The 27,969-nt window shown below is 41.4% G+C and overlaps 1 protein-coding gene across 1 annotated transcript in view; it reads left to right on the top strand.

Moving 5' to 3' along the window:
• Positions 1 to 27,969, top strand: part of LOC141106311 (uncharacterized) — a 225,141-nt gene that overhangs the window by 80,181 nt on the left and 116,991 nt on the right. Inside the window, exon 4 of the mRNA XM_073596983.1 lies at positions 16,400 to 16,497. Coding sequence (XP_073453084.1) covers positions 16,400 to 16,497 — 98 coding nt within the window. The remainder of the gene's footprint in view (positions 1 to 16,399; positions 16,498 to 27,969) is intronic.

The following is a 27,969-nucleotide window of genomic DNA, read 5'->3' as shown; positions in this document are numbered from 1 at the left end:
AAAAATTTTTTTTTTTTTATTTTTATTATTTATTTTAAAATATTTTATTTATTTTTACACTGTTTAAAAAAAAAAAAAATTGTGTCACTTTTATTCCTATTACAAGGAATGTAAACATCCCTTGTAATAGAAAAAAGCATGGCAGGACCTCTTAAATATGAGATCTGGGGTCAAAAAGACCTCAGATCTCATATTTACACTAAAATGCAATAAAAAAAAAAAAAAAAGTCATTTAGAAAAATGACATTTGAAAAAATATGCCTTTAAGAGGCGTGGACAGAAGTGACGTTTTGACGTCGCTTCCGCCCAGCAGTATCTTGGAGACGAGTGAGCGCCATCTTGGCCTCACTTGTCTCCAGACACACCAGGCAGAAGGACGCGATCGCCTCCGCCGCTACCGACGGCTCCGGTAAGCGGCGGAGGCCACCGGATCGCGGCGCCACCGATAAAAGTGATCTCGCGGCGAAACCGCAGCAGGGACCACTTTTATCTGAAAGCCGGCCGCCGCACGAAAACGGGGATACCGGGGTTATGGCAGCTAGCTGCTGCCATAACAACGATATCCCCGTTCAAACTTAGGACGTATATATACGTGCGGCGGTCGGGAAGTGGTTAAAGAGCTAATCACAGTGGATAAATGTAGAATGTCAATGTGATATAGATAGATGGTATTATCAAAGTGGTGTTACAGAGAGATGTTATATGCTTATTAGAGCTGCACAATTCTGGCCAAAATGAGAATCTCAATTTTTTTGCTTAGAATAAAAAGATCATGATTCTCCCAACATAAAATCTTTCACATTATACCAAAAAATTGGGCTAACTTTACTGCTTAATGAATTAAAAAAAAAAAAAAAAACTAAAGTAATTTTTTCCAGAAAAAATTGCATTTGAAAGACCGCTGTACAAATACAGTGTGACATAAAATATTGCAAAAACCACCATTTTATTCTCTAGGGTCTCTACTAAAATATATATATATATAAATAAATGTTTTGGGGGTTCTAAGTAATTTTCTAGCAAAAAAAAAGATTTTAACTTGAAACCAACAAATGTCAGAAAAAGGTTTAGTGTTTAAGTGGTTAAACTTTCCTTACTTGCAGAGGAAGTCTATTCCTTTGACAAATTGTTACAATGTTTAGACTTCATTCTACTGCTAAAGAATGTTGTGACTCTTGGCAGACTGCCCATATTTTTTTTTTTTTTTTCTTCCTTTCTTTTTACGGCTGTGGCTTCAGAAGAGCAGAGAGAACTCTTTGCATAGCAAGAATCGTGAAACACTTTTGTCAAGATGGCAACGGGGAAAAAAATCTCGATAACGATTCTTAACGATTAATCGTGCAGCTCTAATGCTTATTGTGAACTGTAATATGATTTCTATGAAAATAAAGAATTTATAAAAAAAAATCAAAGTTCTTCCATCTTAGAAACCACTAAATGCCCAGCAAGTTTGGAGTCATGCACCAACTTGAGGTCTTCTACCCGAACCAGTTCAGGTACATAGAGACTAAGTACTTGAGTTCAAAAGCCATTTTTGTACTTGAGGTTAATCTCCTTTTAGGAAGATGATTGATAGTGGGTCATTCTCATACCCCTCTTTGAGGAGACTCAAGAAATGAATGACGGGGCCCGCCGTGATGGGTGAAGGGGAGATATATATATATATATATATATATATATATATATATATATATATATATATAGGTTATATATGGAAAATATGCCTTTTTATACATGTACGTGCACTCTTCCCAATAGCAGCCTGTTAACCATATACTGTGGGAGATTTTGCAGTACTGTGTTTTGCCCACTAGATGGCGATTATTGTCATGTTTCTAAATGAGGATCGCATACCTGGCATAATTTGCATTCCTCTCATACAGCAGGAGCTGCAGGCCGCTCATACACGCTCGGCGGGCCATGAGCGCCGTAGAGGCGCACGTGGCAGTGGCCTTCGCTGGGCGCACAGTGAGTGAGCGTGCACGTAACGTGACAAGCATGCATGTGGCACGCTGTACCTGCATATTATTTAAAGAAGGACAGTTGCTTGCACACTGGGCTCCTGTGAGGCGGTTGAAAAGGACACAGAGCAGTCTTCCTGCTGGGCAAGTGAGTCTGTGAGCACATGGACACGGCTATTGCAGGCACTAGTATTTGGATTTGGGTATTGCTATTAAGCTGTGATAGCTGCTGACTGCTGGATTATAGCTTTTCAGAAGATTAACCACTTGCTTACTGGGCACTTAAACCCCCCTCCTGCCCAGACCAATTTTGAGTTTTCAGCGCTGTCGCACTTTGACAATTGCGCGGTCATACAACACTGTACCCAAATGAAATTTTTATCATTTTTTTTCCCACAAATAGAGCTTTCTTTTGGTGGTATTTAATCACAGCTGGGGTTTTTATTTTTTGCTAAACAAACAAAAAAAGATATAAATTTTTGAAAAAAAAAAAAAAATCATGTTTAATAGTTTGTTATAAAATTTTGCAAACAGGTAATTTTTCTCCTTCATTGATATGCGCTGATGAGGCGGCACTGATAGGCTGCACTGATGGGCACAGTTAAGGCGGCACTGATGGGCACAGTTAAGGCGGCACTGATGGGCACAGTTAAGGCGGCACTGATGGGCACAGTTAAGGCAGCACTGATGGGCACAGTTAAGGCGGCACTGATGGCCACGGATGGGCGGCACGGATGGGTGGCACGGATGGGCACTGATAGGTACCACTGATGGGGGCACTGATGGGGGGCACTGGTGGGTGACACTGATGGGCACTGATAGGTTGCACTGATGTGGGTGCTGATGGGTGGCACTGATGTGGGCACTGATGGGTGGCATTGTGGGCACTGATGGGTGGCGCTGATTGATGGCACTGTGGGCACTGATGGGTGACGCTGGTGGGCACTGATAGGCAGCACTACTGCCTATTGCTTTGTGTTAGAAGATCGCCGTGATCGGGACTGATGTCCCGATCACGGCCGCCGGTGATCGGGTTTTTTTTTTTTCCTCCTCACGCTGTCAGCGCGAGGAGGAAAAATAGCCGATTACCGGCTCTGTTTACATCACATGATCAGCTGTCATTGGCTGACAGCTGATCATGTGGTAAGGGTCGGGACCAACCCCTTACTCTGATCTGTGATCAGGCGAGTCTCATAGACTCGCTGATCACCGAGCGCGCCGCGCGCGCCCTGGCCGCTCGTGCACGGGACGACGTCAATAGACGTAGTCCCGGCAATTTAGATCCGCGCTGTTGCCGTCATTTGGCAATGGCCCGGATCTGAAGCGGTTAAAGTGCACAGGGGTTATTACCTCAATCTATGTCTTACTTAACCGCTTCAGCCCCGGAAGATTTTACCCCCTTTCTGACCAGAGCACTTTTTGCGGTTCGGCACTGCGTCGCTTTAACTGACAATTGCGCGGTTGTGCGACGTTGCACCCAAACAAAATTTACATCCTTTTTTTCCCAGAAATAGAGCTTTCTTTTGGTGGTATTTGATCACCTCTGTGGTTTTTATTTTTTTCGCTATAAACAAAAAAAGAGCGACAAGTTTGAAAAAAATGCAATATTTTTTACTTTTTGCTATAATAAATATCCCCCAAAAATATATAAAAAAACATTTTTTTTCCTCAGTTTAGGCCGATATGTATTCTATATTTTTAGTAAAAAAAAAAAAAAAAAAAACGCAATAATCGTTTGTTTTTTTTTTTTTAACTAGTAATGGCGGCGATCTGCTAATATATAATTTTTTTTTTTTTCACAGTGACTGCGACATGGCGGACACGTCGGACAATTTTGACACATTTTTGAGACCATTGGCAGTAATACAGCGATCAGTGCAATTAAAAATGCATTGATTACTGTAAAAATGTCACTGGCAGTGAAGAGGTTAACACTAGGGGGCAGTGAAGGGATTAAGTGTGTCCTAGTGTATTTTCTAACTGAAGGGGGATGGGGACTGTGCAGGGAAGATAACAGATCGCTGTTCATACTATCAGTGCCCATCAATGCCAGCTCATTGGTGCCCATCAGTGCTGCCTTATTTATTATTTTCGGTGTTTCTTTTTATTTGTTTAGCAGAAAATAAAAATCCCAGAGGTGATCAAATACCACCAAAAGAAAGCTCTATTTGTGGTAACAAAATGATAAAAATCTAGTTTGGGTACAGTGTAGCATGACCGCGCAATTGTCATTCAAAGTGCGACAGCGCTGAAAGCTGAAAATTGGTCTGGGCAGGAAGGTGTATGAGTGCCCTGTATTGAAGTGGTTAAGGGAAGACTGCTAAAGGACTGGCGGAACTTCCTCGCTCCTATCGGTTCACACGCGCAGTGTCTTGTGGCTAAAGAATTGGTCTGTGAAATTGTCGTGCAAAAAGTTACTGACTGGTTTCCCATTTATTTATTTTATTTATTTATTTCAGGTACTTATATAGCGCTGTCAATTTACGCAGCGCTTTACATATACATTGTACATTCACATCAGTCCCTACCCTCAAGGAGCTTACAATCTAAGGTCCCTAACTCACGTTCATACATACTAGGGACAATTTAGACAGGTTCCAATTAACCTACCAGCATGTCTTTGGAGTGTGGGAGGAAACCGGAGTACCCGGAGGAAACCCACGCAGGCACAGGGAGAACATGCAAACTCCAGGCAGGTAGTGTCGTGGTTTCGAACCAGCGACCCTTCTTGCTGCTAGGCGAGAGTGCTATCCACTACACCACTGTGCCGCCCATTTCATGGTGAGAGTCTGTTGGGTGAGGATCTGGATAAATATATCCAAAAGATTTCAGGGCTGAAGAGTGTGCTTCTACCAGTTTAAAAGGTGGACACTTATTCCTTCTTTTAAGATCTCTAGTGCTCCTCTGCCTAGTACTTCTGTTTCTAGGCAGTTTCGACAGCCTCAGCCAATCGGGATCTAGAGGAAAGCCTCAGGGTCAGAGACAGAAAAAGCCCTGGGTCCAGAGGCCGGCCAAGCCAGGCTCTAAGTCTACCCTATGAAGGGGGCACCCCCACTCGTATGTGTAAGGGGGGGAGGCTTCTACAGTTTTCAAAGGCTTGGAGGGAGGTGATTCAGGACAGGTGGGTCAGTTCCACAGTGTCACAGGGCTACAAAATAGAATTCCAAGTGTTTCCACCCCCCCCCCACCCCCTAGTTCCTTATAATTTTTGTTACTCCACAAGGGGGAGTATACTGATATGTAATTATATTGCATAATACGTTTAATTTCCTGCCAGACCTTATGTATAAGTCCAAGAGTTGGGCCTTGCCCATCAACCAGGCTACCTGATTCTATTTGAGCTATTGTGAAGATCTACTCAGAATTATTGATTGAATAAGGTCTGTCCAATCTATTACTTCCCATCCCGCAACCTGTGGTAGACGTGCTAGCAAAAAATACATCCTAGCATCTGGAACAGCGAGGCCACACTTATCTTCGGGAAGTTGTAATGTATTAAGTTTTTTTAATTCTAGCGTTTTGCCCCTTCCATAGCAAGGTTTGAAACGGAGTCTATTTTTTAAAAAACTATTTAAGTGGTATCCAGATTGGTGAATTGTGTAAGACATAGAGTAACTGTGGGGCCCACACCATTTTTATTAAATTTGCTCGCCCTACAACCGACGATGTTAGTTTGGACTATGCTTTTACTCTTCATCTTAAGATTATCTAATATGGGGACTAGGTTATAATTAATATATTCCTTTAAATTTAAAGAGACCCTTATCCCTAAATATTTAAAGGATGTAACAACATGTATTTTATGCTCTATTTGTGGTAAAGCCACTGTTAACTCATCAACGGGGAGTAGTACTGATTGTTCCCATTTTATAACAAACCCAGAGAATCTACCAACATTTTCAATCAACTTTATCACATATGTTAGGGATTGATCTGTGTCTCCCAAAAATAACGCATCATCTGCGTATAATGAAATGTTATCGACTCTTCCTCCTTTTCCGAAGCCCCTAATAGCTGTTGTCTGGCTATAGAACCATTGGTAATAGCAATGCGAATAGTAACGGTGACAGCGGGCGCCCCTGCCTGGTACCTCCAGTCAAAAAAAAAAAATGCTTTGATATTCCTCCATTTATCTGTATACATGCTCGTGGGGCTGTGTATAATAATTTGATCCACTTTACATACCCTTTACCCAACCCAAATTTCTCAATAGCCTCCCATAGATATGCCCACTCAACACAATCAAATGGTTTGGTTGCCTCTAGTGATATGGCTCTCTTCCCTACATCTGTCTATCTGATGGTATCTGTAGGTTTAAAACCTACCGGTATAAAACCTGATTGGTCCACATGCACCAACTTATGTATAACCCTATTTAGCCTATATGCCAAGACCCTTGCCAGGATCTTGGCATCAGAATTTAATAGTGAAATTGGACGATAAGATTCTGGCAATAGATGGTCCTTGTCTGGCTTGGGTATTACTATGATGCAAGCATAGTTCATGGTTTCCGATAACTTAGATGATGCATGTGCATGATTCAATACTTTGAGCAGTTCTGGTAGCAAGATGTCTCCATAGCTTTTATAGATTTCTGATGGTAAGCCATCTAAGCCAGGTGCTTTCCCATTAGGGGAATCTGAAACTGCCCTAATTCATCTAATGTTAAAGGTGCATCCATATATTCTATATCCTCATTTGAAATGGTATTATAAAAGGGTGCAGAAAATCTTTAAGTTCATTTGGATGATAATCGGCCTTACTTTAATATAGATCCCTATAAAAAGTAGTAAATGAAGATAATGTATCCTCTTGGCCATGGGAGATATTCCCATTTGATATGCTCAAAATATTTACTATTAGCTAAATATTGTTCCCTTTCAGCCTTTTCCATAGCTGTTCTTTTATATAGACGTTATACATCCTTCCCTATAGCTTGGTTCGCAGGTGTAGGATTCTGAACATATTGAAATTCTTTTTGTCGTACTTCTACTGCCAGTAAAGTTTCCAATTCCGTACTTGTCTTTTTTAAACCTACTTATAGCTTGTATCATTAACCCCCTGAGAAAGGCTTTTATAGTATCCCATACCACCTGAGAAGTTGTTGATTTTGTATTTTCAAGAAAAAAAGGATGCATGGACTCTCCCTGGATCACCTGTAGCCATGAGGCATGCATGCACCAATAACTTTTGTTATGTGGTTTAATTTTTCTTATGGTCATCAAAACTGGAGAATGATCCGAGATCCCCCTTGCCAAATACCATATATCAGAAACCAAGTGAAAAGCTAATTCCGTGCCCAGAGCCAAGTCAATCCTAGATAATGTACCATAAGTAGAGGAGCAACAAGTATAATCATATGCTCCAGGATTGAAAAGTCGCCACATATCACATAGTCCTATCTCCCGCAGATGGACGGCAAAGAGGGTCTCCGATTTTAGGCCCGCCGGGTATCAATCCATACTCGCATCACATACATTAAAATCCCCCATTATCTTTGTTGGAATACCAGGATGTTTGGCCAGAAATTTGCTAATCCTCCACAATATTTCTGAGTTATAAGGTGGTGGTATATCTACTGATCCTATTATACATTTAGTACTAAATAATGAGCATACCAATAGGACATATCTACCCTGGGGATCTATCAAAGACTGTCTGGAGGAAAATTCTATCTTCGTTGATAGTAACACGTTAACACCTCTTGAATATGTAGAGAACACCGAGTGGTGCTGAGTAGAAAACTTTGCTTTTGTAATAGAAAGACAGTGTCTTTTTATGAGATGATTTTCATGCAGACACACTATTGATGAATTATATTGTTCCAGAATGGAGAAAATAGTTTTTTGGTTCTTTTTCTAACTCCTGGCTTTTTCCTTGGGGGAAAATGTTTTAGAAAAAGGGTGTGTTTTGGATGGGTGTTGGAGAGTCTGGGTTTTTTTTTTTCTCCTCCTCTCTCTTGCTCTCTATCTCTCTGTTTGCCCCCCGTCGAGGAGCTCTCACATATGCACATATGTCAGGGTTATTATAAGATTAAGATGTGCTATAATTTACTTTTGAAATACCAGGTTATGTTTCCTTCTATATCTTGGCTACAGGTATAACAAATGGGGATTATGGCTAATGAGTTAGTATTTGTATCCACCTAGCTACATCACCCCCCCCCCCTACTTTTAGCTTATAATATTTAAGGCAAGGAAAAAAAAAAAAGAAGAAAAAAGCAAGTGACTTTTTCTCAGCTGGGTCTATCTCTGCAGTCAGAAGACAAATGTTGCTCATTTTTGTCCAGCTATATTGTGGCCTTTTTTTAGAAATATCAAAAAAAATTGTCTCGTCTTTAACAATAATCCTCAATTTAGCTGGGTATAACATTACGTATGTTATTTGGAGTTTACGAAGACACTTTTTAAATTCTGAATATTCTGCCCTAATTTTTTGTATTTCAATAGAGTAATCTGGGTAAAAGGAAATTTTTGACCATTTAACTTCTATAATGCCCTTTGTTCGTGCCAAGGCCATTATTTTAACTCTATCACCAAAATGCAGCATTTTAACAATAAATGGGCTTGGAAACTTTCCTGGAGGGGGGGGGGGGGGGGGGGATTCATGATATCCTATGAGCACGCTCGAGAGAGAAGATAGGAGAAAAATTATTTTTGTCAAAAATCTCCAACAGCCAATGTTCAATAAATTCTATAGCATTTCTTCCTTCCATCTGCTCCGGGAGGCACAATATCCTGACATTATTTCTGTGTAACCTGTTTTCTAAAGTGTCTATATAGGTGTTTGAACTGTAAACCCACTGCTTCAAGGTCCTGTTGCATAAAGGCCAAAGTATCTTCAACGTTGCTAATTCTGTCCTCCACAGCAGTTGTGCGTTCTCCAAACGTTTTCCATATAATAGCGTATAATGGTAACTTCCTCCCGTAAATCCTGAATTTGGCTTGATAATGTTATTAATGTAGTATTGCATATCTGTACTGCTTGAAATACATCTTTTAAAGTTGATTCTCCTCCCTGTGCATTTTGTATGCTCTCTTTGATAACAGATTTACTTCCCGATCTCTTTTCCTCCTCCTTGTTCCCCCTTTCCTCCTCTGTATAAGCTTCCTTCCTCTGCACCTCTATTAGTGTGTATTCCGGGGTCTGCTCCTGATGATCTTGCCTTTCCATTATCTGTACCGGTGAATGCTGTGTGCATTGTATTGCTGAAGCTTCAGTAGTAATGTTTCCTAGAGGGTTTTTCAGCTTCTCCCCTCAATTTTTATCTTTTGGCAATATTTTTTGGGAGAAAGACGCATAACCGTCCTTGATATTCTGGGCCATCATCATTCCCTTCCCCTTATTCCTTCTCTGCATAGCTCTATTAATTATCCCTAGCCTAACTGCTAGCAGCTTGAATAATTTAGATATTGCAAATAATTCAAATATACAGATGTTATAAGTATTTCAGATATTTCAAATTACTATGATTTTTTTCGAACTTTCGTATATTTCAAATATTTCAGGAATTTCAGATATCTCGGTTCTTTCAAATATTTTCATGCTTTTCAGGTATTTCCGGTACTTCAAATATCAGCATTTCATATATTCCCGATACCCTCAGATACTTCCAGCATTTCAAATACTTCAAGCACTGCGACCAACTTAAATGCTCCAAAACTTTTTGCAAGCAAAAAAAGGAAAAAAAAAGTCACAAAGAAATACATTTGCAATGTTCCTGTATATAAATCAGCACAGTCCCATCAGCACATTCCCACAGCACAGTTCCACAGAGTTCTTTTCAAACCGGTCAGGAATAGGATCTCCAAATCACTCACCACACCTCCCCTTTCTCCACTCTCTCTCTCCGCTCCAAATCATGCATTTTACCAGCGCTCTGCTCCTCCTGCACTCCTCCTGTAGTGTAGTCCAACAGACAACAGACTAATGCTTCAGTATCCAGGAATATAAAATGTCCAGTGACACTCCGGGGGCTCAGTACAGTCCAATAGAACAGTAGAACGAAAGGGTAACAGATGATCAGGCGAACAGATAAGCAGGTATGTCTGAGCCACTTCTGTCTGTCAGCGTATGGGAGCGGAGGACCCGGTACACGGATCGCTAAGAGCACCAAGCGCACAAATCATAGAGCTCAGGGCGCAGGATACAGAGTATGGGGTTCGGGTGTGGGAGACCCGCCGAATATTCATGCTGGGATTTACAATGGCTCACCTCGGTCTCCCTCCGGCTTGGCTTAGCTCGGCTCAACTCAGCTCAGCACAGCACATCAAAGCACCTCACCGCTCTTTTTCCCTCTATCCCCACAGCAATCACACTCCACGTCCCAGCTTCCAGCCACCTACACTGATATCCCTGCCCTCAGCTGATATTAGTCTAGCAATCAGCAGGTTAGGTCAGGAGCTAATCCAGCATACGTCGGCTCACATTGAAGCCCAGCCCAAACTCCTCGGCATCATTCAAACCCATTGCTTTACAACACTCCGAAACCACAACAAACTGATACCGCAAAGCTCATTACAAGATGCTCTGCCCACCATCAGCAACTGAGGCATCTCCTCACTGACCATCACGTGCTTAACAGACATGTAAGTCCCGCTCCAGAACGTGTGTTCTGGAGAGCCTCCTCTCTTAGGGACCACCTCACTAATAGTCATTACAAGATTCCAGAACGATCCCTAGCTAGGCCATGTGGAACCTTCCAGTGTGGCCAATGCCTTCGCTGCCCCTGGATCCTTGAGGGTACCAAATACCAATTACCGTACCTAATGGCGAAATCATGGTCCCACGCACCCCCTTAAATTGTGGTACAATGGGGTGATTTGGTGATTTACCTAATGATCTGCAAATGCAACGCTTTTTACGTGGGTAAAATTATTCACAAATTTTGCCAAAGAATTGGAGACTACTTATACTGTTCCAGTAATGGCAAGCTAACCACTCTTGGCCACCATACTGGACTACATCATAGGTTTGACCCAATAGCAGTTAGGTTTCTGGTCCCAGAGGTGGTTCATCAGAGCCCAAGAGGGGTTGACTGGGACAGGATTATATTACAAAAAGAAACAATATGGATTGAACACCTCAATGCCACTATTCCCCCAGGTCTAAACAAAATGATCTCTTATAAACCCTTTTTATGAGGTTTTCCCTGTCCCTCTCCTTCCTTTCCCTCTCTGCCCCTCCCCCTCCCTTCTTTCCCTCCCTCCTCCCCTTGCCCCTGGATTGGTGTAATTGATACCCCCCCCCCCGGCCCCCTGCTTTCAGTCATCGCCTATAGGCACATTGAACTGCAATTTATTATCCCTTCTCTACCCCTCATTTGTTTTTGTTTTTTCATTTAAATCCTAGGTGTTGGGAATATAATGTGGTTTATGTATGTTTATTATGCCATTTAGTAGGATTTATGTATATTATATTTTGCATTCAGGTTCTGCTGCAGCCTCTGAGTCTCTTGGCTTTGCCCACTCTGTCATTTCTTTTTTCCCTGTACTGGCAGACGTGTGACTCCCCTGATGAGGGCGGTTTTGTCCTCAGCAAGCCGCCCCGCACTTGTATTGCTGTGGTTTTTAGCTCCCCGCCCATTTGACACACACGATGCGCTCTTGCCTTTTTAGCGTGGTTCACACATGCGCAGTGTGGGGAGCGAGACCCGGTGACGTTATGCAGTGGTGCTTGGCGCTTTCTGGGTTGGGGAGCTCTTAAGCGGGCCTCTGCCCGCTGATGAGCATCGCGGACCTTTCTGCCCAAGGAGGGAAGCTCTGACCGACCATCAACCAGGTACCTATACAGCTCCTAATATTGGCTGTTTGCTGTCTCTTGACACTCTCTCAGCGTGATGTCTTTTCTTGATATACCGTGTGTTTGCTCTGTATCTTTAGACCTGATTGACCGTTACCTGTTTGGATGGACAGAGCAGGAATCACCAACAATTCTGCTTGATATCATACAGCGTGATGATCTACCTACCCCCGTCTTATGAGAGATCTACGTATGTTCCTTACTATATGGAGAGTGATGGAAGAAGGGCGCGTGATCAATTGCTCACATCAAAAGGTATAACATTTTTTCATATGAAAATAAAAGCAAATGAATAAGACCAATACTACGTATCATGCAAACAGGTAACAAAATATAGAAAACATGGATATTAAAAATGGGTTAAACGTAACATAAGCCCACGTTGAGGCGGGTGTTTAGAGTCGGCTGACGCGTTTCGAGGATAACCTCTTCATCAGAGCCTTTGAGAACCAAGGCGCAGTCTCTATGGGCCAGTAGGCCAAAACCATATGTACATAAACATAATGGCTAGTTGGAAAGTGTGGCCTGAAATGGGAAATACGTTTTTCTGTGTTCCATACCAGTCCACGTTCAAGCGTTCTATGTGGTAGTTGATGGTATGTGTGTTCTCCTTTAAAATGTTGAAATAGGATTGTAGGGTGGTGTGGACCTGTCACAGGCTGGATGGAGGAGAGATTTCGGCCTGTCTGCGTCCTCCTGGGAGAGTGCTGTCCCGTACTATAGGAGGATGGAGGGGAGTGAAGATCACTTTAGAGGATACTGGAGCCGTGTGTGTCCGCAGCTGTCAGATATAGGTATATGTACCTATATCTGAGGCAGAGAGACAGCTGCGGACACACACGGCTCCAGTATCCTCTAAAGTGATCTTCACTCCCCTCCATCCTCCTATACTACGGGACAGCACTCTCCCAGGAGGACGCAGACAGGCCGAAATCTCTCCTCCATCCAGCCTGTGACAGGTCCACACCACCCTACAATCCTATTTCAACATTTTAAAGGAGAACACACATACCATCAACTACCACATAGAATGCTTGAACGTGGACTGGTATGGAACACAAAAAAACGTATTTCCCATTTCAGGCCACACTTTTCAACTAGCCATTATGTTTATGTACATATGGTTTTGGCCTACTGGCCCATAGAGACTGCGCCCTGGTTCTCAAAGGCTCTGATGAAGAGGTTATCTTCGAAACGCGTCAGCCGACTCTAAACACCCACCTCAACATGGGCTTATGTTACGTTTAACCCATTTTTAATTTCCATGTTTTCTATATTTTGTTCCCTGTTTGCATGATACGTAGTATTGGTCTTATTCATTTGCTTTTATTTTCATATGAATACATTTTATACCTTTTGATGTGAGCAATTGATCACGCGCCCTTCATCCATCACTCTCCATATAGTCTTACCTGACCACCCCGGGGTCAGCTTCTGGGCAGCGGGACACGCAATACCATCTCTCTTAGCTTTACCACAGCTCACAATACTACTTTTTTAAACCCTAACAGACCCTCACAAGCGCAGGAGTAATCTTTCCTTGTCCACAATTTGTATGTTCCTTACCATTGTTTATTTATATTTTGAATAACTGCGGCCTGATACCCACTGCTTTTCCTTCTGCTTCCCCCCCCCCTTTTCCTTGCCCTTCCCCTCCCTTTTCTCCCCCCCCCATGCCATTTCCCCTTTCTTCTCCCCCAAACCTACCCCCCCCCTTTCCTTACTATCCTTTCCCTCTTTCTAGCCCGTTTTCTCTATCCTTCTCTTCTTCTTATAACCTCCCTAGACCTGGTACCAATATAACCTAATTTTATATACGTATCTATTCAGATATACCACTACCCGCATAAATCCCCCATGTCCGACACAGGGAAGTGTGCCTCTGGCCGTGGACTCATTGTTAAGCAGCTGCGCTTGAATTTTGCTATATCCATTAGAGCCCTTTCACACTGGGGCGGGGGGCGGCGTCGGCGGTAAAACGCCGCTATTATTAGCGGCGTTTTACCGTCGGTATGTGGCCGCTAGCGGGGCGGTTTTACCCCCCGCTAGGGGCCGAGAAAGGGTTAAATACCACCGCAAAGCGCCTCTGCAGAGGCGCTTTGCCGGCGGTATAGCCACGCCGTCCCATTGATTTCAATGGGCAGGAGCGGTATACACACCGCTCCTTCACCGCTCCGAAGATGCTGCTGGCAGGACTTTTTTTACCGTCCTGCCAGCGCATCGCTCCAGTGTGAAAGCCCTCGGGGCTTTCACACTGGATACACAGCAGCGGCACTTTCGGGTCGGTTTGCAGGCGCTATTATTAGCGCAATAGCGCCTGCAAACCGCCCCAGTGTGAAAGGGCTCTTATATAGCTGTTTTTTTTATGTTCAATATAAATGTATTTTCTTTTATTATTGTTTGTATAGAATTTCATATACACTATTTACCTTATAGATTTATCTTACTGAAAAAGCGATCCTCTGATTGAGAAACTGGTACAGGACTGTATAAATCTGTGAGCAATTTCCATAACCGGCAATTCATTTGGAAGTCTACAAGTACCTGTATACTGTATCGACCTTCCTTCCTCCTTTTTTTTTTTTTTTTTTTTTTTTTTTTTTTAATGTTTTTGATTTGTGTAATTATATATGTTTTTATATGTAATAAAAAATGTTTTTAATTTAAATCTATTCCTATTCATTGGTTTTGAGGCAATTTTTCCTTGTGGATTTAGGAGGACAGCTTCAGCAACTGTCCCTACCTCCCTTTCCATTTACATAACACAGTGGAAGAGCCCATCGTCTCTATGACCGAAAAAAGCCAGTCAAGTCCGCAGCTTGACCAAGTGCATGCTCATCTTTCTTAACATTCACAGCATTTTGCATTGAGAATTTATCCCCAGGGGCCAGATGGTCAATAGCGAGTTCTGTTGCCAGGTTTTAAGGCATCTGAGGGCGTACATTAGGCAAACGCTAATGTGGCGCGTGAAAAACTGGATGCTCCACGACAATGCACCCTGTCACCGAGCTCCCCTCACACGTGAATTTCTCGCCAGCAAACATGATCTCACTTCAGCACCCACCTTACTCTCCAGATTTGGCTCCTGCGAACTTTGCCCTCTTCCTGAAGATGAAGATCCACCTCAAAAGTTGCCGTTTTGACACCATTGTGAAGATCCACCCTGAACAGCAGAAGGTCTTGACACTCTTTGAAAAGAAGTCTTCCAGGACACATTTCAGAAGTGACAGGGACACTGAGAGCGCTGTATTGCTGTGCAAGAGGACTATTCTAAAGGTGTAAACATAAAGTACTTTCTTGTAAACAGAGCTAGTCTCAAAACTTTTTGATACCACCTTGTATATCTTAAAGGAAAAAAAAAAAAACTCTAAAAAAGCAGCTTGATGTAAATAAGCTTATCAACATTTTAAAAACTTCTCAATTTGCAGGCAGTGCTCACAGATCCTTCTCATAATGCAAGTTTGAAGGCTGGAATTTTGGCTAATTTGCTGCTGCTGAATTCCGTGCCATGGGTAGCCATTCAAACACCACCTACCTTGGCAAAAGTAAATTTACAAACCAGCTGAACGGAGTGGAAAATTGGCAGCCAAACTTTGCATTTTATTTGATGCAGTCAGTGCTCAACATTACCACTGTATTCAGGCAGCTGTGGCTACCAATATATAGTAGCTTGCACTGGAGATTCCTCCATTAGGCTGGGTTCACACTGCTGCGAATTCTATTGCGAATTTGAGCCGTTGCGATCGCCCAAATTCGCAAGTCATTTAAATTACATAGATTAACATTAGTGCCGTTCACATCGACGCGTTGCCAATATAACCTGCGTGAAAAAAAGGTCCTGTGCGAGTTTACTGCGTTGCGTTGCGAATTTAGTCTCCATAGACATCAATGTAAATCGTTCTTGAATCGCATTGATGGTTCACATATGTGCGAATTCCACCACACTACTCTCCACAAAAACCAGGAAGTACACAGGAAGTTAAGACCCTTTTTTTTTTTACATTATGATTCCATTGGCTAGACTATCAATCGCAGCTATATCCAACTCCTGAAATTCGCGGTAAAATCGCGGTAAAATCGCGGTAAATTCGCACTGCAGCAGTGTGAACCTAGCCTTAATGCTGGTAGTGCGGATACCGGGGAATCGATCTAAAGCCAGCTTTACTGTAGTCTTCAAACTTTTTGAAAAGACATACCATCTGTGACTTGTTTAATTGTATTCAGCTTCTGTAATCCGCTCTTACATTATCTCCTTGACACAGAGTAAGATCATGTTATATTTTTTTTAATTAGATTTTATTTTAAAAAACACACGTAAGCAATAATGGAAGGGATACATGTGGGAGGATTTGAAAATTGTAACCAAGCCTGATTTTGTTTTTGTCCCCCACCCTTATAATCTGATGCCAGGCTCCTTTCTTGTCATTGCTATCAAGTGTATGATGTGACCTACAGACAGCTTACCCTCAACTATGTGGTCTTTGCAAATCAGTGGACATGTCTACTGTATAAAACCTAATTTGTGAACTGCAGGTCACTTTTTTTTTTTTTTTTGTCCTTCTGGATTTCAGAAATATTGTTAGCTGATTGTTGATTGCATAGCTGCTTATAAATGTCTTCTGTTTTGTTCTCTACAGATGGAACCAGTAACAGAAATACCCCAGAGAGATGTCCCAGCCCTCTGTATTCTCAGGACTCTACGCAGGAAGATATTAACCCTTACAGACATTATAAGGTATCTGCTTCAAAGAGAATAGGTCTTGTTTATAAGTGTGGAAAATTTGCTAATCTAATTTTAAACTATTACAAAAGCTTTTTTTTTTTTTTTTTTTTGCATCTGTGTGTTGGATAAAGCGGGGAATTTCTATTTTTTTTTATTGTAGTCTGTGTTGGTTTTCATACACATGTCAATATGCGCATACACATAAAGTACTTGCAAAGTACTTGCACACTGAACATCAGACATTCCTGGCAGAAAAAAAATGTGAGGATGGGCTATATAGCACTTGCTCATAATTTTTGTTTCTGCTTACACACGTAAAAATTCTTCTAGCTTTATTTTAATCAAGAGAGTGTAGTGTAGACACATATATACATAAAAATACTTGCCAGCAAAACAGATTTCTGTATTTTGTTTTCTTTTTACTGATCTATATGCAGCCCATGTTTATGCTACTGTGTGTACAGGTACATTAAAACACATACTGTTCAACAAATGCCTTTTATAAGTACAATAATAATTACCTTTGCAGCAATCAAAATTAACAAGGGTGCATTTCCCTACGCACCAAACACCACTGGTATTAAGGATTATTTAATAAATTGTATATAAACAAGTGTGTGTGTGTGTGTGTGTGTGTGTGTGTGTGTGTGTGTGTTTTTTTTTTTTTTCTTCAAGGGAGAGTTGGATTGAACAAGTGTTGATGGTCAGTAATTATCACAGGTGAAAAGAGCTCTGCAAACTTGCACATGCTAATCTGAGAGAAAAAAAAGGAGGTTAGGAGAGCTCTGCTCTACAAACTTACACCTGCCCCTCCTAATCAGAGAGAGACAAAATACTTATACAATTTCCCTACTCTGCAACCAAAGAAAAGGGGGGAATTTTCCCTGCAAAGCTAGAACTAAGAGGTGCAAAGATTATCCAAATTGTGTGAAATCAATTGTCTAAACGATAGCAATAAAATAACTGATTTGTGAAAATTATTTCTCGGACAATTACTTCTGTAATAGAGTAGTGTGGGTACCAAAAGGTTTCAGGATTGCAGGATTCCTAAATGAGTTAATAAACATTATCCTGCTTCACCTATCTAATCAATAGACAGTGGAACTGGCTACTAAAACTTCAGAGGTTGCGGGATAAATTGCTACAGTCATCTCTGCCTGTACAATTTCTTCTCACTGTCTGTCTGTTTCTAGGCTATGAATAAATAAATGGAATTCCTATAACAATCACTAATGCTCGTAGTTTAGACAACAAGCTTTGTGAGCTGACAGCTCTTCTTTCTAGGGACAACTTGGACCTTGTTGCAATTACGGAGACGTGGTTCAAGAATTCAAATGACTGGAAAATAACTATACCAGGGTACACACTTTACAGTGATGACAGACTAGGAAAGAGGGAAGGTGGAGTTCCCATATACAGTATGTCAAAAATAGCATAATGCTAACGTTCCTTTGAAAAACAAATGACATCGTCGAAGCCCTCTGGTTCTGTCTTCCAACCAGAGAGGGATCTTCCCTTAGAATTGATGTAGTATACAGACCCCCAGGACAGACTGAAGATTGAGATAACTTGTTGAATGACGAGATACCTCAAATGGCAAGGAAGGGAGAGGTTTCAACATGCCTGACATTAACTGGAATTCTCAAACTGCTAGTACAAGCAGGAGCAGGGATGTAATGGAAGCACTGAATAGGGTTTCTCTAAAATAGGTAATAGAAAAACTCAACCCGAGATGACCATATTCTAGACCTAGTGCTGACAAACGGGGATCGGCTATCTGAGGTTGAGGTGGGAGAGAATTTGGTTTCTAGTGATCACCAATGTTTTGGTTTGATATTAAAACAAGAACTGAAAAGTCTTATACAGAAACAAAAGTTTTGGATTTCAAAAAGACCAATTTTGCTGAAATGGGGACATTTCTAAAAAATTAATTGAAAGTTTTTGGAGTAAAATGACAGGAGTAAGTAATCAGTGGGCACTATTAAAGTCTACCACCCTGGAGGCAACTAGATTATATGTCAGGCAAGTTAGTAAGAATAAACGTATGAAAAAAACAATATGATTCACTAAAGTGGTATGTAGGTTAGTAAAAGAAGAAAAAAATCAGCATATAGAATATTCATGGAAACTGAGTGTAGCTGACAGAGAAGTATAAAAATAGACAAAAGAAGGCCAAACACATTATCAGTGCTGCCAAAGCACAGAAAGAGGTTATTGCTAAATCTATTAAGAAAGGACAAAAAACCTTTAGGTACATTAGCGATAGAAGGAAAATACAATGGGATCACTAAAATGAAAACTGGGCACAACACATATGTTGAGGGAGACCTGGATGTAGCAAACCATTTAAACAATTACTTCTGATCATTCTTCTCAGAAATAAATTGCACTAACAATGACAAGTAGGGTAATCGTATTGGTTCTAGTAATGACTGTTAATGTTTAGGTTTTCTGGAGACAAGTAGCAGATGAACTGGCTTGGTTAAAGTTAAAGCCTAATAAAGCAAAGAACTTTGAAATATAGTTGTTGGACCATTACCGGATATTTTTAATCAATCTCTTCTAACAGGAGAAGTTCCCTATGACTGACGGACAACTAATATTGTACCTATTCACAAGAAGGACATCAAGGTAGAAGCTGGCAATTACTGACCAGTGAGTTTAACATCAGTTGTAGTCAAGTTAATGGAATCACTCCTGAAAAGAAGGATCATTGATCACTTAAAAATACACAACTTGTTGGACCCAAAGCAGCATGGCTTTACTGAGGGCAGATCATGTCAGACTAATCTGATTATTTTTCTGACTATATTACCAATGTTTTGGACCAGGGTAGTGCTGTGGACTTAGCAGATCTTGATTTCAGCAAGGCATTTGATACAGTTCCACATAATGCTTTAATACAAAAGTTGTACAAGCTAGGACTTGACGCTTGGGTGGTTCAGTGGATATGCAGTTGGCTAAAGGATAGATACCAGAGTATGGTTGTAAATGGGGTTCACTCAGAACAGAGACCAGTCACTAGTGTGTACCACAAGGCTCTGTACTGGGTCCTGTTCTGGGTCCTGTTCTATCCATATGTAGGTGATTTAACTAATGTTTGTTGGGCAAGGCAAGTTGTTTTTTTGCTGATGACACAAAGGTGTGTAATAGGATTGATATCCCTGGAGTTGGAAAAGAAATGAAAAGAAACTGCGCTAAAATATATAAATGCACCAAACAAAGTGCATCTAAACAGTAGGGGACTTCTATACAAAATAGTAGAAGCAGCAATTCTCCTGGGTAACACCAGTACAGTGACAAAATAATAAAAGAAAATATAGAATTGCGCTAAACCTGTAAATATAAAGTGAATATGAATCGCCCACCGATTGAGGAGCAATCCAAAATTCAGCATAAATCAAAAATGAATGTGCAAGTGTATTATTATTGAGTATTAATTTCTAGAACCAAAAATCCTATAAGCACAAATACACGTGAATGAAAACCTTCTAAACCACAAAATAATAAATACTCCAAATTCAATTGTAGCAAATAGCTAAAACAAGTGACATTCATATAAGTGAATAGATATATAATTTCCAACCATATATATATTGGTATAGAGAAGATTGTGCTGAATCAACCACCGCTATATAGAGAATCACTTCTTACCAGAAGCCCAGGATCCCCCATTAGAGAGGATCAAGGGAAGCCTGTAGTATTAATATATTCTCCGGGGTGTACCAAGCAGGACCCATGCACTTCAGATCGTCTGTGGTAGTAGTACAATCTCCAATGTACACCAAACAGGACCGCTTCTCTTCAAACCGCCTCATTGAATTCAAGTCCATAGGTGGATGTGTATGGCATGTAAAAATATAAGTACCCCAATAGTGTAAAACCTGCGTGTTGCCTATATTTCCTATAACACGTCATCCCTTGCTGGTCTGACCAGCAAGGGATGACGTGTTATAGCAAATATATGCAACACGCAGGTTTTACACTATTGGAGTACTTATATTTTTTTATCGTACATCACGGGACACAGAGGCTCATAGTAATTACGAAGTGGGTTTATATCTCACCTTCAGGTGCTGGACACTGGTGTAATTAGACAGGAAGTTTCCTCCCTATATAACCCCTCCCCTACAGGGAGTACCTCAGTTTTTTCGCCAGTGTCTAATGTGTTGGTCACCGTTAATGAGTGCTCCTAGATGGCCTGAACAGGGTCAGGGAGCTATGCTATCGGATCCATTCAAAGAGCCAAAACAAAAAAATAAAGTGGATGGTACCCGATGCCTCGATACCAAAGAACAAGGTTTTGCCTGTAATGCTTCTCTTAGGAGAGCTAGGCCCTGAGATCCAGCACCTTGGTCACATTGCTATACCACACGTTTGCTCTGGCAGGGTGCTATACATGGTCCAAGGCAGTGGATCCTATGTTCAGAGGGGACCCCGTCCTTGAAGGTCTGGCATGACACCAACCAAGATTGGGTCCCTGTGATATTCCAGCAGTACCCTGCAACGAGGAATGGTGAGTCTGCATTTGTTTGCAGTATCTCTATTAAGAGAGCGATCTGACTGTCTGTTTCCCGATGGCCACTGGGAGCAGTGTGCTGTTCTATCATGCTTGTACTCTGGCTCAAGCAGGCTGCTGTTTTTTCCCCAGCCACTAGAGGGCACAGATTTGCTCCTAGCCTATTGTTATTTTAGGCAGGAAGAAGAAGGGCAGCCATTACCATGTGCTGACAGGTCGGACGGCCTTGAAGACAAAACAGTGGGCCATGAGTGTGTGAGTGCCAGCTTGGGAATAGGTACAGACAAGTCATTACATGCTGCATATTTTCTGCCTATCCATGGGGCATGTACAAGCTGTAAGTAGTAGATACACCCCTGGATGATTAGCAGTTCACTTTAAAAGTGTAATTTTCTGCTTGTGGGCAGAAACGGCATAATATACGTGCTTGCAGTTTTGAAATGCCTGTTATATTACATGTTTGAAAGGTTTGAGCATAGTGCATATGTGCTTGGTATCCTACAGGTATAAGTATAGGACCAACTGCAGTTGAGCAGGTGCTTGCTAAATACACACAGATGCTGATATGCTTAGTTGCTAAAAGCACACAGTTGCTAATATGCACAGATGCTGATTTGTACAGTTGCTAGTACGCATAGATGCTGATATGTACAGTTGCTAGTACGCATAGATGCTGATATGTACAGTTGCTAATATCACGCTGTTGCTAGTACGCAAAGATGCTGATATGTACAGTTGCTAAAATCACACAGTTAGGGAGGCTTCACCGCACAGGTATAGATTCAAGCCAGGTGTGAACAAAATGAATGCCTCCAAAAGGAAAGAGCCCCAGGTGCTGGCTAATGCTGAGTCAGGCACGAAGTATACGAAAAGATCCGGACAGCCGCACACCGGGAAAAAATGCAAGTGTCTTTATTATAAAATCGGGATCATAGAGCATACAGGACACTAGCGAAACAGCACAGGCAAACAACTAACGCGTTTTGCACTTATGCTAAGTGCTTACTCATAGCTCATGAGCTAAGCACTTAGCATAAGTGCGAAACGCGTTAGCTGTTTGCCTGTACTGTTTTGCTCCAGTGTCCTGTATGCTCTATGATCCTGATTTTATAATAAAGACACTGGCATTTTTTCCCGGTGTGCAGCTGTCCGGATCTTTTCTTATACTTCCTGCCTAAAATCACACAGTTGCTAGTACGCACAGATGCTGATATGTACAGTGGCTGATATTGCACAGTTGCTCACATACACAGATGCTGAACTGCACAGTCGCTAAGGTCGCATAGTTGCTTAAAACGCACAGATGCTGACATACACAGTGGCTAGATCGCACAGTTGATGCTGAAACGCACAGGTGCTGCTTAAACGCAAGGTTGCTTCTTAAACAGGTTGCATAAAGATACATGGTTATGTGTGTACAAAATGCATGTTTGGACATGTTTGTGTTTAAAAAAAAAAAAAAAAAAAAAAACCACACAAAACATGCTTAATTTTTTGATCACGTAAGAACACGTGATCGCATAAGGTGACAGGATCGCTTAAAGATACACGGTCACATAAAGATGCATGTTTGCTTGTATAATTATGCATCGTTTTTTTCTTTTCTCCTAGTCACGCAGAAAGGCTTGATCGCATAAAGATGCTTGATCATCAGGCTAGTAAACCTGCACAGAATCCTCATGCAGGTGCTTGCCTACAAGCTAGCCAAATGCACAACTGCTGGAATGCACAGTTGATGGTGCGCATTGTTGCTAACGCACAAACAGTTAAATTGCATGATTGCGGAAACGCACGTTGGAGGATAACTTCTTCTTTACTAGTCCGCGTTTGCATAAAATACATGAGTTTGGATTGTACATCGTGTAGGTAAAACAAGTAACAGAACATGTTCTTGTTTATCACATAAAGATACATGTTTTCTGTCGGTATGGATTTACATGTTTTACATAGTCACATGAGGACGCTGGGTCACATTAAAGTGCTTGTTTGCACAGAAATGCCTAAAATCACATAAAAATGCTGGATTGCATAAAGATGCTTGATCGCACAAGGGTGCTTGATCAAACAAGGGTGTTCGATCACACAAGAGTCCTTGGTCACACAAGGTTACTTGTCCGCACAGTAGTGCTTATAATGCATAAAGTGATCATATAAAAAATGCAGAATCGCATAAGGATGCATGATCACCTAAAGTTGCATGATTGCCTAGATTGGCATGGTTGCATAACAAGGCATGTTAATTTAAGTTTTCCTTAAATATACAGGATTCCTTATGTTCACATAGGAATATGTGTCTGCATGGATACATTTTGTTTAATGTTGCATAACACGTTCATAAAGCACATGCTTGCATGATGCCTGTTCCATAGCACACATGTTATATGTATGCGTGTATACATCGCACACTTTTCTTTTTCTTGCCTAAAACATATTTTGTATGAATTTATGCTTCCATGAATGCATGCTTCCATAGAGGCATATGGTGTTAATACTTGCCTCATACACATATGGGTCGTTTGCATATGTGTTTATTTGCATGGGCTACAGAGGTTGTCTGTGCTTCGCAGGGGAACCACACCTCTTCCGGTTGGTGGTCTGGCCCTTCGGGTTAGCCACCGTGCCTAGGGTAAAGGCCCAGGGTATAGCAGTAATGGCATACTGAGGCAATCTGCTGCTTATAGATCAGTCAGTAGCATGGCTGGACCTAGGTGGTCAAGTAGAGCCTTGACTGTTGACATTCCAGAGCTTTCGATGGCACGTCTGGCTTAATGGTCTGTGCGTTTAGATTACAGGATTGTTCTGTCAAGGTACGATCCGACAATGCCACATCAGTAATTTATTTCAGTTAGCAAGGAGGCACTAGAAGTCACGCAGCCAGAGAGAAGTGGGCCATGCTTTGGTTTGGGCACAGGAGCTTGTACCTTGCCTATCGACAATCTCCATATTGTGAAATTGAGAATTGACAGGCGGCTCTCTGAAGTCGTCAACAGTTGTTCCCGGGAGAATGGCCTCTGCACCTGACTTTTTTCTGACCAGATAAGAATTTTGGGTGTCCAGGTTCAACCAGAAGTTGGACAGCTTTGTGTCAAGGGCTAGGGATCCACTTGCATATGGGACAGATGCGTTAGTGACCCCGTGGGATCAGTTTTTCACTGATTTATACATTCTCCCCAGTTCAGCTGCTTCTGCAGCTTCTACGCAGGATCAAAGTGGAAGTGAAGCTGGTAATACTACTAGCCCGGCATGGCCCAGAAGATCCTGGTATGCAGAGATCGTAAGGTTGGCAGTAGGGAAACCGTGGACTCTTCCATCTAGTCCACACTTGCTTTCGCAAAGGGCCGGTATTCCATCCAGCCTTACAATCGCTAAATTTAATGGTCTGTCTATTAAAGCCCACATGTTAAAGAGTCAGGGCTTTCAGGTTCAGTGGTAACTGCTCTGATGCAAGAAAGCGGGCCTCTAGGACCATTTATTATAGGGTCTGGAGGGCCTATGTTTCCTGGTGTGAAACTAAAAGATGGCATCCTCGGAGGTATGTCATAGGTAGAATTCTTGCCTTCCTACAGTTGGGGGTAAAAATGAAGCTAGCCTTGAACACCATGAAGGGTCAGATCTCGGCCTTTGTCATTGTTTTTCAAAGGCCGCTTGCCTCGCATTCTTTGATCCGGGCCTTTTATACAAGGGACAATGCGTATAAATCCGCCAGTTAGGTCGCACTTGTGCCGTAGGGTTGAGTCTAGTTTTGTCGGCGTACAAGGACAGCTCCTTGGGCCGATGCATCATATTCCTTTTGATCCTCCTAACGGGGTAATTGGTGTTCTCCGTTGCGGCAGCCTCCACAAGAGTTTCAGTGTTGGCAGCTTTCTTTTGTATAGTGCCATACTTAATTATTCTTAAGGATAGGGTGATGTTAAATCCTCACCCAGCCTTTTTCCTAAAAGGATCTAGCTGTCATTTGAATCAACACGTTTCTTACCTTCCTTTTTACTAGAACCTTGTTCTGCGGAAGGAAATTTATTAATTCCTCTCAATATAGTGAGCGCGGTTAAATCTGACGTTTGTTGTGCTGCCAGAGGACCCCAAGAATGGGCAGGCAGCGTTCAAATCAACTATTAAAATGGTTGCACTCTCTCGTTTGTAGTGAGAGCAGTCAAGGCCTATCTGAAGCGGCTGCTCAGATACAGAAAAATGTTTGTGCCGCTACCTGTAGGTCTCAGGATAGGGCAGATAGCATCTAAATCCACTGTTTTAGTGCTGATTCATCAAGTTATTATTCAGGCTTGCGGTTTGAAGAAAAGGTTTTCTCCTTGGAGTGCACTTTACCAGGGCAGTAAGCGCTTCATGGGCAGTGCGTTACCAAGCCTGTATGACTCAGATTTACAAGGCCGCCACTTGGTCGTCTATACATACGTTCACTAATTTCTATCAGGTGAATGTAAGACGGCAAGAGGAGGACAGCAGTATAGGTCCTCATGTCTGATGACGGTCTGCGTTTATTTGTGTCTACCTCCCCTCAGTAGGCATTGTAAAATCCGATTTTATTTTTTACATGCCATACACATCTACCTATGGGCTTGAATTCAGTGAGGCGGTTTGAAGAGTAGCGGTCCTGTTTGGTGTACATTGGAGATTGTACTACTACCACAGACGATCTGAAGTGCATGGGTCCTGCTCGGTACGCCCTGGAGAATATATATATATATATATATATATTTAGAGAGAGAGATATAGAGAGAGAGATAATAGTTGGACATTATATATCTATTCACCTATATGAATGTCACTTATTTTAGCTATTTGGAGTATTTATTATTTTGTGGTTTAGAAGGTTTTCATTCATGTGTATTTGTGCTTATGGGATTTTTGGTTCTAGAAATTAATACTCATGCACTTGCACATTCATTTTTGATTTATGCTGAATTTTGGATTGCTCCTCAGTCGGTAAATGATGCATATTCACTATATTTACAGGTTTAGCGTGATTCTATATTTTCTTTTATTATATCCCTGGAGTTGTCTAACATGGGACATGATTTGGCATTGCTGGAAGATTAGTCAAAGCAGTGGAGACTACAGTTCAATGTTTTTGTAAATAATGCACCTAAGGAAAAAGAATCCCCTGACCGAGTACAACATTGGGGATACAGTGTTAGCCAGCCCTACCGAAGAAAAATATTTGGGGGTACTGGAAGTAAATAATTTTTTTTTGTTTCTATTAAAGCAAATGATGATTTTTTATTTTTTATCTTTTGCTTTTAAAGTCAAAGAAGAGATTTGAGGTCTTTTTAACACCAGATTTCTCCATAAAGAGGACCTGTCATCCTTATTTCTATTATAAGGAATGTTTACATTCCTTGTAATAGAAATGGATATAAAAGTGATCATAAAAATAAAGGTACAGTGTAAAAATAAAAAGTAAAATAATTAATATATTTTCTTTTTTTTAAACGATCCTATCCCTGTGCTCGCATGCAGAAGTGAACGCATACTGAAGTCACGCACGCATATGTAAACGGTGTTCGCACCACACATGTGATGTATCGCCAGGAACGTAGAGCGAGAGCAATAATTATAGTGCTAGACCTCCTCTGTAACTCTAAACATGTAACCTGTAAAGGCATTTAAAGCGTCGCCTATGGAGACTTAAGTACTGTAGTTTGTCGCCATTCCATGAGTTTGCGAAATGTTAAAGTGTGACACATTGGGTATCTATTTTCTCAGCGTAACATCATCTTTCACTTTGTACAAATAAATTGGGGTATATATTGTTTTTTTTTTAAATCATTAAAATGTATTTTTTCCAAAACAATTGCATTTGAAAAACTGCTGCGCAAATACCGTGTGACATAAAAACTTCTCTAGGTTCTCTGCTAAAAAAAAAAAAAATGTTTAGGGAATTTTTTAAGGGGTTTTATAGCAGAGGAGAGGATCGCGTCTGCTCCCCTCACAGCCTGAATGCCAAGTGAGGGCAAGATGGCCCTCACTCAGCTCCTTGTAATAGGAAAAAAAAGTGACCCAAAACGGTGTTCAAACTACACATGTGAGGTATTGCCGTGATCATTTAGAGCGAGAGCAATAATTCTAGCACTAGACCTCCTTGTAACTCAAAACCGGTAACTTGTAGAAATTTTTAAACGTCACCTATGGGAATTTTTAAGGGTCAAACTTTGTCGCCATTCCATGAGCGGGTGAAATTTTGAAGCTTGTCTTCTAAAAATTCAAAAAAGTATATTTTTTCCCCAAAAATTGCACTTGTGAGACCGCTGCGCAAATACTGTGTGACATAAAGTATTGCAATGACCGCCGTTTTATTCTCCGGGGTGTCTGAAAAAAATCTATAATGTTTGAAGGTTCTAAGTAATTTTTTCGTTCAATAAATTTTTATTAGAAGTTTAGTAATTACAAATGTAGCATACATTCCAGAAACAAGGAGAGAGGGGAATGTTAGGTACATGAATTTCGAATATAAAACATAGCAAAAAGGCCCACAAGGACCAAAATACATGTTAGCAAAAGGAGACATGTCTTAGATTACATCGAGAGGTGTCTAATCCTATTAGAAAGGTAGAGTTTAATCAATAAACCATGTAAATTCAATCAAGTTTATAGGACAGAATGATAAGCTTGCCGAAAAAGCCAGGTGCGTCTGAGAAAGTTGTCAGCACTTGAGTCAGCGGGGGAAGGAGGGAAAGAAGAAGCGCCCCCAGCCACCCCAATAGGGATCATGCTGTGGCCAAGGGGCCTCTCCCTCCCCCGGCTCCACAGTCATCTGACAAAGTCTCCACCAAGGAGCGCACCATGGAAACTAATATTAAATGGAAAACCTGAAAACTTAAAACTGGAAATGTAAATAATCATGTGTCTACTACCAACACTGAGGAGAAAGGGACAGTGTGAGGGATGCACGAGTAGCTCAAAGAACAGGGACTCCGAAGAGGCCTAACTGCAGTGTTGTTGCTCCCTAC

Source organism: Aquarana catesbeiana, linkage group LG08 (genome assembly GCF_042186555.1).
Source record: "Aquarana catesbeiana isolate 2022-GZ linkage group LG08, ASM4218655v1, whole genome shotgun sequence".
NCBI lineage: Eukaryota > Metazoa > Chordata > Amphibia > Anura > Ranidae > Aquarana > Aquarana catesbeiana.
Note: the sequence above shows the minus strand (reverse complement) of the source record. Positions and strands in the feature narration are given on the sequence as shown.